Source organism: Saccostrea cucullata, unplaced genomic scaffold (genome assembly GCF_032062105.1).
Source record: "Saccostrea cucullata isolate Sc308-1 unplaced genomic scaffold, CSIRO_AGI_Scuc_v1 ctg105, whole genome shotgun sequence".
NCBI lineage: Eukaryota > Metazoa > Mollusca > Bivalvia > Ostreida > Ostreidae > Saccostrea > Saccostrea cuccullata.
Window position 1 is genome coordinate 521,423 of NW_026919155.1, and position 14,671 is coordinate 536,093.

Here is a 14,671-nt window from a genome sequence, read left to right on the forward strand (position 1 = left end):
AAAACTTAAAATATCTGATTTTATTCAAATGTACACTGTACTTAAGTTTTACAATTCTTTCTCAAAAGGGAAGAAACACTTGCTTGACGTATGCTCAAAGAACCAATTCACATTAACCAACATTTGTATTTCAATACAAGCAGAATTATCCCATGACCTTACTCTTCTTAGTGCCAAGCATGGTTATATGTCAAGTTTTTAGTGTCAGAGAGGGATAGCAAGAAGGAATGTAAGAAATAGAATTAAAGACTGTAGTTAATATAAAATAAATACTCTTCATTCATACAACATGTACATTCCTCAAACACATCTGTACAAAACACCCACACTGACACAAATGAATTAAATGTACACTTGATTTTCATTCTTCTGTTATTAAAGTACAGTATTAAAATCTAAATATTGTCATCATAAAATGGTTTACTACTTCTACAAAATATCTTCTCATCCATTAGAAAAGTAGAGATACTCTGACACATAAATGTTTGTGTGATATAAAAAACACGAGAACTTTTTCTGAACTTAAGCATGTCTCTTGACACGCTGTATGTGTATATTGCACTGAAAATCTCTGTGGTCCGTCTAATTAAGACTGTTTACTGCGGACGTCTTTGTCGTATTTCTCCAGGAGGACAGACTTGTAGGTTTCTTGGTTTTGCCACAGCGCAGCGGCATCAGCATTGAGAGGGCTGTCATTGTTCGGCTCTGAAAATATTGAAGATAGAAAATGTATGTTGGGCCAAAATAAAATTATAGTTTGTTTGGAATGGCCTCCCGCATTGCCTCAAAATAAAATTATAGTTTGTTTGGAATGGCCTCCCGCACTGCCTCATTGAAATGCCCTCTCCTGAAAAAATTTTATTGACCAAAAGTAGTTTTTTTTTTTTAATTCAACCAATGTTTTTCCCATTACATGTATCACATGCACAATACAAAACACTGAAATACAGTGTCAGATCTATGTAAAATTAGGTTTTTTTGTTGATGGTAGGTACTTTTTAAGTCAGAAAATGTATTGACTGTTTACTGAGATTAAAATTTATCTTCAATTAAAAAAAAAATAATTTCCCTTCCTCCTGTGTCTGAAACCCTTCAGGCAGCAATTCCAAACAAACGATTTCTTAAGGATGGCCTTGGCTCTTTGAAAACAAGGAGGGATTATAATAAGATATGGGCAAGTGGGTCCTTTCTTATTTTTGGGGGGAGGGATGTTGTAGTTTAAATACTGTAGCTGCCTTGTCTTACAGTCAACAACATAATTATCAATAAATACCAGGTCAATGAAACTAGTTAATTGAGATGAGTTGATGGGAGATAAATAAATTTGCCAATGGCTTGAAAAAGATATGACCAGAAATCACTGATAAGTCTAAAGTTTTTCTGGTGTGTACTTAGTGTATTTGAGTATAATGTAGTACTTGTAAACCAAGTCGTATTGAAATTGATGCGAAGCTGTAGGAGGAATTGTGTTTTGAGAGAATTTCACATGGATCTGGCAACACCATTTGTCAAAGTCAGAAAACAATAAACAGGTCAATAAAGACTTACAAGAACACACATTAATACAAGAATACTATACCCTATAGGGTCTACTCTATACAGCTCTAGAAATGATTACCTCCTAAAAGGCTCTGGATGGACAGAAGTATTGTTCGGACATCGTAGAGTGCTGACCATTTCTCTTTGAGAATGTCCAGGCAGATATTGCCACTCTGGTCAACATTGGGGTGATAGCAGGGGGTGTCAAACTTCACTGTAGGGGCCTGGTAGGGGTAGCTACTGGGAAATTCCAATGTCAGTTTGTAGGTTAGTCCTTCATAAACCTGAAATAGTACAGAACATAAAATACAGATGTCATTCCATTATAAAACTATCACAATTACTCTCTTTCACACATCTCCTTGTCTTTTTTTTCCTGTTGCAAGCAAGTTATTAAAATTCATTTCAATACATGGACAATCCTGACAAAAAAAAGATTTACCAGTAGCCCCAGATTTATGTAATAATTGGTCACCACAAAAAGACCTGTCTGATTTAACGTTGGGTCTTGCTTACCGTTCCTGATGGCCCTGTCAGTGTAGCAATCCATTTGAACAAATTGTCTCCATCTGGAAAAGCTGAAACACCTGGATCTCCTTTTGTCTGTAAAATATTAGTTAATTGAATTGAATATATCTTTTATCAATACCCACAGCTACCAAACTGCAAATTGATAATTAGAGAATAACTATCTTCTGATTTGGCATTTGTGACCGTTAATGCTGCTTTAACGCTCTCAAACTGAGTTTTACCGGTGACGCGTAAGGGGAGCTAGTAAAACGGATGTTGCAACCTTTAAATCAGCATTAACGGTCGTAAATACCAAATAAGAAGATCAGTTATTCCCATTCTAATGCAATCCATGCATTTTGTTTGTTGTTTACGTCTTATTTTGTTGAATTTTTTTATATAAAATATGTCATGTGCATTGTATTTTTGTGTTGCTCTATTATGACGTCACAATGTAAAGCTTTCACTCTGACTCGTTAATGCTCGTTTTACTGCTTCAAACACCAGTGCATTAGCCAATCAAAATGTGTTTTACAAAACAATTGCATTAGAATATTCTTTTAGAATTTTCAGTAAATTTTGACATAGTATTGAATGGAGTTTAATTACAGTTTATATCTCTCTTTAGTCATTACCAATCTATTGTTTATAATAAAATAATTTAATTCTGGTTGTAACACTGTAATTGATTGGATAAAAAATTTACTTTATATCGTATAAAATGGGTTGCCTACGTCACAATGACTTGCGTCAAAAACGTATCAATCCGCCTGACGTTACATTCAAATTTTGTACCATTCAAATTTTGTACAAACTGAAGTCTTTTTGTTAGAACAATCATCTTTTTTTCTTACATCAAATGAATGAAAATTAAATTATAAGCAATGAATTTAATAGCTACCCATTTTATACGGTATAAACTGGGTAGCTATTAATTCATTCCTTAAATGTCTGTCAATACTTTTTGAGGAGCACCAGCTTGTATCAAATATGTTGCCTGTTTTTCTACAGAGAAAACATAAAGACATGGAATAAATGAATTCGTGTGCAAAGGATGCACTAAAAATTGCGCTCGATTTACCCATTAATTTTTCCAAATGGAAACAAATGGACCCAATTGCAAACACAAATGGACCCAAAGAAATCAAACAATATTACTCTCTATTATCATTTATATACTTATTTAAAATGATGAACATAAATGAACTTACAGTTACAAATGGATTTTTTAAAATTAATCTCTAATAATGTATCTTTGAAACCAAAATGACAGTATAATATGGCAAAAAATGTCCGGTGATTGCAATATCAGGGCCAGGAGGGGTAATTAACAACAATTATGAGGAATGCTTTGTTGTGGAAAGATTGGATGAATATGTAATTGAACACACGGTTACTTGTAATTGTAATTTAATTAATTACAGCTTTAAAAACATGTAGATTTAAATTACTTTTTCAATTACATTCAATTACTTTATACAATACACATGCAGATATATTGTCACCATGACCTCCCCAGCTATACTGTCTTCAATATATATTTATTGCAAAACATATCCTCAGTCCTTCAATTATACAGAAGACGGTTTACTAGTATTTTATAATTATAATGTATATATATAGTTTCTTCTAATCATTATATAAAATTTGATTTTTTTGTTTTTGTTTTATGTTTATCTCATTCCTTAAATGTTTTCAATACTTTTTGAGGAGCACAAACATAATTTATTATATTTATGTTGTTGTTTTTCAATGTAGAAAACATGTGTGTGTAAAGACATGGAATAAATGAATGTGTGTGCAAAGGAGTTCTCTCTTGTTGGTATTAAAATTACTACTGTCTTGCAATCAAAACAAATCAACCCCAGGGTTTTCGTTTTACATGATTATGATATCATGGATAATTAAACTAAAAATTTAAAGTGAGTACAAAAATTGTCAATTTGTACATGTATATGTACATGATTTTTTTTCAACTTACCAAAAGGGTTGTACAAGTATTAAATAAATATGAAGTAAAATTGTCAACATGAAATAGGAATACTTTTAAAAGAAATTTTCAATTTAATACAAGTATTTTAAAAAAAAAAATCAAATATCATAATTTTTTAACATTTGAAACAATATAAAAACATTTGAATGTTATCTTTACTGTTTTGTAAATAAAAAAATGATTTAAACCACAAAGATACACAATGCCTATTAGCATATTATTTCATGTATTGTTTGTGCAGAGGCTGCACTTATATACAAGTGATAAGCCCCTGTGTTATTAATGATTATAAAAAATTTCAGTATATAAAAAAAATAATTTAATTAATTACTTTTGTAAAGATTGTAATTTAATTAATTACACCTATTAATAGCTATTTAATTGTAATTTAATTGAAGAAAAAGTCAAAGTAATTGTAATTTAATTAATTACTTTTTATATAATTTCTGCATTTTGCATGACCAAAAAACCCTACGGCCATAGAAACATGGTAAATACCATTTTGTATTCAATTATGTTCAGTTAGTTCAAATAGAATTAAATAGCATCAAGAATTTTGAAGAAAATAATGATATCAAAATATTCTCTTTTTGTTCTAATTTCTTTATTTTCTATATTTTAAATAAGTAAAAACTTGAAAATACGATATAATATATGTATTATATATTCCATTGGGGTCCACTTGATTTCCATTTGGGTCCATTTGAGTTTCCATTTGGGTTCCATTTGGGTCCATTTGGGTAAATCGACGCACCCAAAATGATCGGTTTTCGTTTTACGCTTAATATCATGGATAATTAAACTAATTTCAGGGATTTATCTAGCTATTTTGTTTTACTACCGTTTTATATGTAAAGTTTGAGATGCCGCAGGCATTACCAACCCTGAATGTTTGAAGTATGGCGCGATTAGTCGTTTTAAAAATAAATGGAAAAATTTAAAAATCTCTAATGTTCATATAGGGTCATTTGTAGACCTTTACAAAGACCACAAAAATAACTTCTTAGGCAAAATATATACACACACACAAAAAATATCACCACAGGGATTTATCTAGCTATTTTGTTTTACCACACGTTTTATATGTAAAGGGGCCTGAGACCGCAGGCAAATTCGGATTGTCCGGGGGCATGCCCCCCAACACGTTTGTAAAAAAATGTACACAACGTGATTCTTGAGCTTCTGAGGGTCATTTGTAGACCTTTACATTGTCAAGCTGATACAATGTTATATTTTAGGCAAAATTTTTAACACACACACAAAAAATTTAAAGCATTTTAATAATCACAAATCAATTCTGTTTTTCATGTTTCACTACTAACTTTGTTTTTGTTGTTACTCCATTATTTCGATTCATGGTGATATAAGCTCCATCTTACTCATCTAGTAGGGTTAACTCTACAATCGCAAGAATAAATTTCAAGATTGACTTACATTGGCACAGAAAACAGTGAAATCAAATAAAACTTGAATAATATATTCATACTTTAAAAGATTTTTAATGACTAAGTAAATTTCTTTAAATGACAACACAAAAACGGAAAATTTCAGAACATGTTTTAAATATTCTGTATTAATCGGAGAAAAAAAAGGGGAATTTTTGCACCTTTTTCACGTTTCTGTAAAAACATTTGATAAATGTCTCAACCAGGTCAGGACTTTATTTAATTTTTTCTCTAAAATTAACAAAAACTGTTTTTCATGTTATCATACTAAAATTGTTTTTGTTGTTACTCCATTCCTGCATTATCTGATATTTAATCTTACTCATGTACACTTTCCAATCATTTTCCATCATGGACTTGGCACATGTTTACCGATCAATATCAAATAAAAGCTTGAAGAATATATGCATTTTTTAAAAGCATAAATTATTAAAAGCTCGGACAAAAACGGAAAATTTCAGAACGATGTTTTAAATATTCTCCGTTTAATGAATTTTTGATATGGAAAAAGGGGAATTTTTACACAATGGACATAAAAAACTAACAATTTTTTGACTCTTTAAAAATCATTGGGCATTGCTATTGTCATAGTCATCATCTGTGTGACTGTATACCAAAAGGGTCAATCCTGTGTGAAATAGGAATATGTAAGATTATACAAGTATTTTAGGAAAAAATAATATTTTTTAACATTTGAAACAATATAAAAACATTTGAATGTTATCTTTACAAGTGAAAAAAAAAAATGGTCAAATGGACTGCAGATACTCATGGTAATCTGTTTTCTTATACATGTATACTATTGTCTGTCAATATTTCGTGATAAGCCCCTGTGTTTTAAATAGACAATAGTATATTAGAAAACTGATAAAGTGTCCAGAAAAGATGAAGACGGTAAGAAAAATAACACGAATACAAACCGTTTGCTGACCGAGTGGTTGTCTCGTGCTTGTCCTGAACTGCTAGAAACATCTTTATTTCTTGAGGTTGTTGAGACAGAAGGATTTGTATTCTGTGTAGCCATTTCAGCATGAATAAAATGTTTCTCGAGAAAGATGTCCTGACTTGCCTTCGGTTTAAAATTTGTGTCAAATGTAGACAACCAATGAAATGTTGCAAGATTTGCGGTGAACCAATCGTATTCAATGTTCTATACTATCGGAAGTTCTCTTGGAACATCATAGCTGTCATGAATGAATGTTTCGCGGTGGGCGGATCTAACCATTATTTGCACGGGAGAAGTATTTTCTTATGTTAACAATTTTAATGTACAAAATTTATTGTTTAATCAACAAACCGTGAAATTAAAGGGAACATTTGATCAAAGAGAAAAAAATCTATAAGTATAAAAGAAAAGTTTACTTTCAGTAATCCTATTTTTTAAATTATTATTTTCAATTATTTTAGCAGTTCTAAGCAAGATGGACACATTTGATGATCAGCGCAAAAGCCAAAAGTTGGCCAAGAAGTCCAGATATTGTAATCCTATCATTCCTATAGAAAAAAGATTTTGTTTTGATTGTTAAACTATTGTTGAAGACGGAAAACACTTTACCTGATTGTCCTATGTATAAAGATGTCAATTGAAGAAAAAAGTATGCAAGGTTACTAGTAACAAATAAAAAAAAATCTGTTTATATCTCAGTGACTGTTTTAATAGGATGCATAATATTATAGAAACAAGCTTGCTACAGTTTAATATTTTATAATACATGGCTAACAGCACAATTCAGGTTCTGTATAATATATGTGCTTTTATAAGTACCAAAAAGAATATTGAATTGAAAAAATTGATACGCAGGTGATTATCTATATAGCCGTTAAGTCTGTTTTCATTCCCCACTTTGTTCATTCCCCCACTTAAAGTGTCTGTGAAGTACAAAGCAATGTTAGTTTTAAAATACGTAGAATTGTATAATAAAAACATTCTGTAAGTTTGAAAGTTTAAAAATATTTAGTCTTTGCATTGGCGGATCATCGGAGGGTCGCATTTTTTAAGGACTTTTAAAAAAGAAAAAAAAAAATTAAAGTTTAAACTCATTTATGCGAATTTGAAAGTTCCACATAGTTATGGGCAAAAGTTTTTGCGGACAAACAGACAGAGAGACAGCTAGCTAGACAAACAGACAGACACGACAAAAACTATGTACCCCGAAACTTCGTTTACGGGGGCATAATTTAAATATCAGCAAATAAACAAAAGAAATTTCTACATGGACATAACTTTAAATGAACACTGTTTTGACGCACAATATAATTTTAAACCATTTTAATTGATACATTTTGATTTTTTTTGCTCCCGTAATCGATGATTCGGGGATATAAAGTTTTTGTCGTGTCCGTCCCTCTGTCTGTTTGTCCGAAAAAACTTTAACCATGCCCGTAACTTTTGATTTAGTGGAGCTTTGACTTTCATATTTCACATGCGTATTTCTTGTGACAAGACCTTTCTTTGGGTACTACCAAATTTGACCTTGACCTTGGAGTTTGACCCATTTTACACCAAAATTCCAAACTTTTACTTTGGCCATAACTTTTGAACAGTAGAATCTAGGATTTTTATAATTCTTTTATGCATTCTTTGGGGCAAGACCTTTCATTGGATACCAACAACCCTGACCTTTTGACCTTGGAGATTTCCGTACTTATGAAAAAACTTAGGCCATAACTTTTGAACGGTAATGGCTAGGGCTTTCATACTTCACAAATGTAATCCTAGTGAGAAGACCCTTTATTGGATACTTAAAACTTTGACCCCTTGACCTTGAAGTTTGACCTACTTCAAAGAAAACCTTGACCATAACTTTTAAAGGGTTAGGGCTAGTGCTTTCATACTTTACATATTTAATCCTTGTGATAAGACCTTTCAATTGGTATTAAGAACTTTGACCCTGACCTACTTTTTAAAATTTTTAACTTTGGCCATGACTTTTGAACGGTTAGGGCTAGGGCTTCCATACTTCACACATGTAATCCTTGTGACAATAGACCTTTCTTAAGAAACCAATAACTTTGACCCTTGGAGTTAACCTACCTTTCAAAATCTTATCCTTGGCCATAACTTTTGAACAGGTGGTGCTAGGGCTTTCATATTTCACAAGTGTATTTCCAGTGAGAAGACCCTACTTTGGATACCAATATAAAAATTTGCATTTAAGAAAAGGTGTATTTATAGCTATGTTGCCATATGGGGGCATCAGTTTTTCACAAACACATCTTGTTGATGTGTTCTTATATACATCTCGACTAAGTTTTGTACTCTGTCCCTGTCAATCTGTAAACACTGTAACCTTGCCTCCATTATATAAGTTTAATCTACGGCTATCTTATTTCACATGTATAGTTCTTGTGACATGACTTTGGGTATCAACATACATTGTTTTTGACCTCTTGATATCAGACATCGAAATACATGTACAAGAATGATAGACTAGGAAATCATGTATTTTTGATAAGTTTTTGTGTCTGATAAAATTTCACAGAAGCTGAGGGGGGAGGGTGGGGGTTGGGGGGGGGGTGGGGTGGAGATAACTTCCATTCCTCTGACATTGCAAAAGATCAAATTCTTTGAAATATATTTTCCAGAAACAAAAGTATAAAACATAAACATGATGACCTCAAAATCATAAGGGTTGTTCTTTAATTAGGCAAAACGTTCACTGTTGTACCTAGTATAAAATTCTATTGCAATGGCTCAAAGACCCCTTAAGCTAGTAATTTGGAAACAATTAAACCTGTTGGACACCAATATGGTTAATGACTTTGACCTTTGATCTCAAAATCAATAGGAATTGGATCTGTTTAGGCCATGTAGAGTTCTGGTTTTTAAAATTTTATTGCAAAAGTTTAAAGGTTTCTTGAGTTTTCTTTTATTTCCTCTAAAAAAGTAGAAAAAAGTGTAACACATAAAAACAAAAAAGATTTTGTATGAATTTATTACCTTGACTTTTAACTGACTTTATATAATAAAATCTACATGTACTATAAATCAATAAGCAAATATAGGTCTACTTTAGGCCAGTTTTATGGGAAAACATGATTAATGGGATATAAAATTTCATTGCAAAAGCTCAAAGGCTTATATATCAAAAGATATTTCCCACTGAAATTGCTATGAGTTACACACAAACAAATAAAAGTTATTAATGACTAAATTTTCTTTTTGTAAATTGTCACGTTATTGATTAATAACAATGTTATGCCCTGTTGCAAAACCTTTTGAACTCAACATCAGTAGGACGTCTTCTTTAGACCATATATAAGAAGTGGTTATGAAACTTTAATTTTATTTTGAATAAAGATTTATTATCTCTCAAATAAAGTTTATTTCAGACGAAAATATATATTTAAATTTACATTTAATTCACTTAGATATAGGAAATAACCCTCCTTTTTGTAAAAATCTTGAATGCTGCAGATTTGTAACCAAGGAAACCATCTTGGATTTATTAGCAGTAAGCTCTCAATCCCTTCCGACTTTTAATGAAGGATTAAATTATAACTGATGTTTATATTCAATAGCGTACACAATTTACAAAAAGAAAATTTATAAAATACAAATTTGGTTAATAAGAAATCTCTTCCTTGGGTTGATCATTCATAGCAATTTTTGTGCGATAATATGCTTATATAAGTGCAAAAAGATAGATAAAATTCAAAGAAAGCGGCTTAAATCAGAGAAATATGTTTAATTTTATATTTACCATTAATTGTATTTTCTCGATAAAACTAAGAAAAAAATTTAAAAATGTACTTGTACCTATATTTGCCTAATGATTAGCACATTTAGATTTAATTGGCTAGGATAATTCTTAGAGGAGTTAAATTCACAATCAAACAGAAAAATTTAAAAATCAGTGTAAATTGTTACTAATCAAAACGCATTTTCCGCAAAATAGTGTTATATTCAGATGTTTGTAGCATCACATGTAGAAAATGTCATTTCGTTTATTTTATCATAAAGGTATACTTTTTTCTTTATTAAAATAAAGACATCTTTCAAAAAAATTATTACATTTTCACACAAAGACTTTTTCAGATATTACAGTGAATTAAGATACATTGTGCTCAATTATAATTTTTCATGATGAATTACAATGATTTTGCCCTCGTTTAAGATACAAGTCAAATAATTTAAATACATGTTGATTTTGAATGTGATTTGACATTTTTGATTCTGACAAAATGAGAAAATTATTTTTAGCATTTTACACTGTTTTTCACGTGCTCCTGTGTAAAAACCATATAAAGGTATTGTTTTTAATATAAAAATTAAGAGCAATGGTCATGAAAGAAATGTCAAAGTTTTGAAAATTTCACACAAAGACAAGTACATTTGGAAACAATTAAAACACCAATATGGTTAATGACTTTGACCTTTGATCTCAAAATCAATAGGAATTGGATCTGTTTAGGCCATGTTGAGTTCTGGTTTTTAAAATTTTATTGCAAAAGTTTAAAGGTTTCTTGAGATTTCCTCTAAAAAAGTAAAGTGTAACACAAAAAACAAGATGTATGAATTTATTACCTTGACTTTTAACTCAAAATCAATAGAGGTCTACTTTAGGCCAGTGGGAGTTGGGATATAAAATTTCACTGCAAAAGCTCAAAGGCTTCAAAAGATATTGCCCAGAAATGAGAGTTACACACAAACAGAATCTATGAATTATCACCTTGCCCTTTGACCTTTTGAACTCAACATCAGTAGGAGTCTTCTTTAGACCATATATAAGAAGTGGTTATGAACCTTTAATTTTCTTGAATAATTATCTCTCTAAACAAGCATCATAAGAAGAAATCAAAAAGTAGAACACTAGTATTTATTCAGTAATTCAATCCCTTGACTTTCAATGAAGGATTAAATTATAACTGATGCCCATGTAAAAATAAAGGTATAAAACTGAAACATAATTTGTGCATTTAGGCATAGATCAAACAATTCAAAGATATGAAGATAAAACAAATTATTGACCTTGACGTGGCCAGATCACAATGAAAAAATACACCAAACACGCATAAAATATGATTAGCATCACATGTAGAAAATGTCATTTCTTTTCTTCCAGACATCAATTATTTATCTTCACAGTGAATTAAGATATGTGGACATATAAGGCCAACACTGGTTAAAAATCTGGCAAAACTAATCACTATAGTTCTGACAAAATGAGTTAGCTTTCAATGACCATAACCATATGAATTCATGTCATGATTATTTCACAAAGACAAGTACACAAACATTAAAGTGGGTGACAAAAATCTACATGCAATTGCACAAACAACAAAAAATTATTGTTTAATAAAAACTTAAATCTCAGTCAGCAAGTAGAAATCTATCACATGATTGTTCACCTACCTCATGTAGATGAACTCCTAGACTGATGATTGCTTTTATATTAAATATTACACAAAAATGCACATGTGAAAATGTATAAAATTCTGTAAAGAAACTTTCCTTTAACTGCATGTAATCTAAGAAAAATTCATGAAGAAAGAAATGTCTTTTTTTTTCAAATAAAACAAGTCAGTCACATATAATGTTATATTTTGAATGCAAAATTGTACATCTTCGATATTAGAATTTGCAACAGAAAATTGCTATTGTCAATGCCACCCAATAAAGAAACAAATTAGAAATTTAACTTTATTTCAATTTTAAGAAAAGTTGGTTTACAGTATTAAAAGATTGATTTTAAACCATATTTGTTTTTAATCCATATTAGTGCTTTGTAAATGCCATTTTCATGTGTAGACCAATGTCAAAATTATTGCTCTGACATCCAGAGGCCTAAAATAAAACACCCCTTCTTTCCAGCTGACCACCAACCCACTTAAAATGTATCAATCCCAATTTTATTATTGTTTTGTTTTTTTTTTTTTTGGCTTTTCAAATATTTTATCTTTATGTGTGACAATTAGGCACTAAAATTAGGTAATCATGCAAGTGTAAATCCAGGCTCAAAAACTTTTCAGTAGCTCTACAAAAATCCTCAATCATAAATCTGATCCATAATTCAAGAAAACATGAAAAGTAAGATTACTTTCTATTAGAAGAAAAACTTATCTACCTATCTACTCTAAACATTATGGGACAACTGCAAACAGTTTTTTAAAGCTCAGCCCAGAGTATGCCTATCTGTAGCCTAGCTAGCTGAACAACCTTTCATAAATACAATGGTGCACCATGTTTATCTATCTGGTATTGCTTAAGACTTTTCACAAAGAGTACAATGAAAATGCATCTACAATTAAATAGATAATCAATGGAAAATCACAAGTGCATCCATGCCAGGATATGCATCCTCATTTTTGCTCACTATATTCCCCCAATCCAGAGAAATCAGACCCTGAAATAAAGGGTGTAGTTCCATCACAGACTCTAGAGCTTTGAGAATCACAGTGTACAATGTCTATCACTGGTCCTTGTCTTCTGCCTCTGTATTTGCACTGTTTTCTGGGTCAATGTTTTCTGGGTCAATGTTTTCTGGGTTAGTGTTTTCTTGATTAGTGTTTTCTGGGTCAGTGTTTTCTTGGTCTGGTTCTGGGCTGGGGTCTGGATTCGGTTCTATCACATCCTCTTCCCCTTGCCTTCCATCAGCTCTCCCTTTCATTTCCATGTCCTCTTCATGAAATCCATCATCCTCACCGTTTGTAATTTGGTCAGCATTGTCTATGTCACCGTTTTCTTCCTCTGATGGCAGTTTATCATGTGTGTCGTCATGCAGAGACAAACGACTAAGGTTTTCTTTCTGTTCTGTGTCTGGTTCTATTGCAGGGTTATCAGTCAATGACCAGCCTGCTATTGGACTCTTCTGTCCACTACTGTCAAAGTTCTGAAAAATATTTTATGAATCGACAATGTAACATAATTATAAATCAAGCTGCATAGTCCTTTATATAAAATTAAGTTCACACCACTTAATAAAACTACATGCATATTCTCACTAAGAGAATATAAAATAACAAAACTAAAAGGCTTAGCATACTTACTTCTCTAGAATTTTCATGTCCTATAAAAAAGGATGGAAAATATTCTTAAAAATAAAGGAATTTAAATGTCAAATTTGAAATGAATTTTAAATCATGACTTGACATTTCTCACCATCATTTCCATTTGAGTCAATGTTTCCATGTCCTTTCACTGTCAATGCCTACAGAAAAACAATAGTAACTTGTTTTCAAAATTTGAATAGAGTCAAGAGGAACATGGGCCTCTCTTCTGAGTCACTATGGTCCAATTGTTCATTAGAGGACTTGTATAAAACTTTAATGCATATTGTGGCCCCATCCTACCCTTACCTTGTTAAATCACATGCAATTTAAAAAAAAAACAAAAAACATGTATCTACACAACTTGAAAGATTTTTCATTTATATTCCTATTTAAAACTGTGTTTTCCCATTGTGATATCTCCCCTTAAAGAGGGAATGACCCTTCCTTTGAAAAAAAAGTTTAAGCCCCCTTTTTCACACAGATGCCTTAATTGTGGCAAGTTTGGTTGACATTGGCCAAGTGGATCTGGAGAAGATGAAAATACGAAAAGTTTACAATGACAATGGACAAATGATGATAAAACCTCAGCTAAAAAAATCATATACAGAGTAATTTCAGTTTGCTGACTTCAATTTTACTACAAAAAGAATGTATTTCATTATCAACAGTGCAACAGCTTAAGTGTAGGCCTTACAACAAAGTATGTAAATAATCTCATTTCCTATGTAGCTTGTAACACGAGCTTTGATTGGTTACAAAGTCAGGTGTAAATTTCCATGTACCTGACTTACCCGGGGGTAAATAAAACATGACGTACGTCATAATGCATAGTTTTTTTAATGATAAAAAGCAAATGCCATGACATCACGATGCATTGTAGTACGTAGTAAATCTTATCGATAGGTTGAGACACAGTTGATTGGACCCTGTTGTCTACAAAGAATTTATTTAAATACTATTAAAATGGCTGTCCACACATGACCTCAGGGTGTATGGAATAAAACCCAGGGTAAATCCCCATACACTCTTGATTGAACCTGGATAACTAATAATGACAATGACACACAATCCATCAGCTTAAAAGAACACTTATATTTTTAAATCACTTTGTTGCTTTTCTTTAAAGTTTTTCATTTATAAATAAACTGTTCCAATTTCACATAGAAACAACATCTTTGCTTTTTGTAATAAG

The 14,671-nt window shown here is 31.3% G+C and overlaps 1 protein-coding gene across 1 annotated transcript; it reads right to left on the reverse strand.

Annotated features, from left to right (window-relative positions):
• Positions 1-5: 5 nt before the first annotated feature.
• On the reverse strand, positions 6-6,598 carry LOC134280223 (ubiquitin-conjugating enzyme E2 C-like). The gene is made up of 4 exons (XM_062762639.1): positions 6,353-6,598; positions 2,056-2,142; positions 1,619-1,823; positions 6-705 (listed from the first exon to the last, which is right to left on the reverse strand). The coding sequence occupies exons 1-4, from the start codon at positions 6,509-6,511 to the stop codon at positions 587-589; spliced, it is 570 nt and encodes a 189-aa protein (XP_062618623.1). The 5' UTR covers positions 6,512-6,598; the 3' UTR covers positions 6-586.
• Between the last annotated feature and the right edge of the window lie 8,073 nt (positions 6,599-14,671).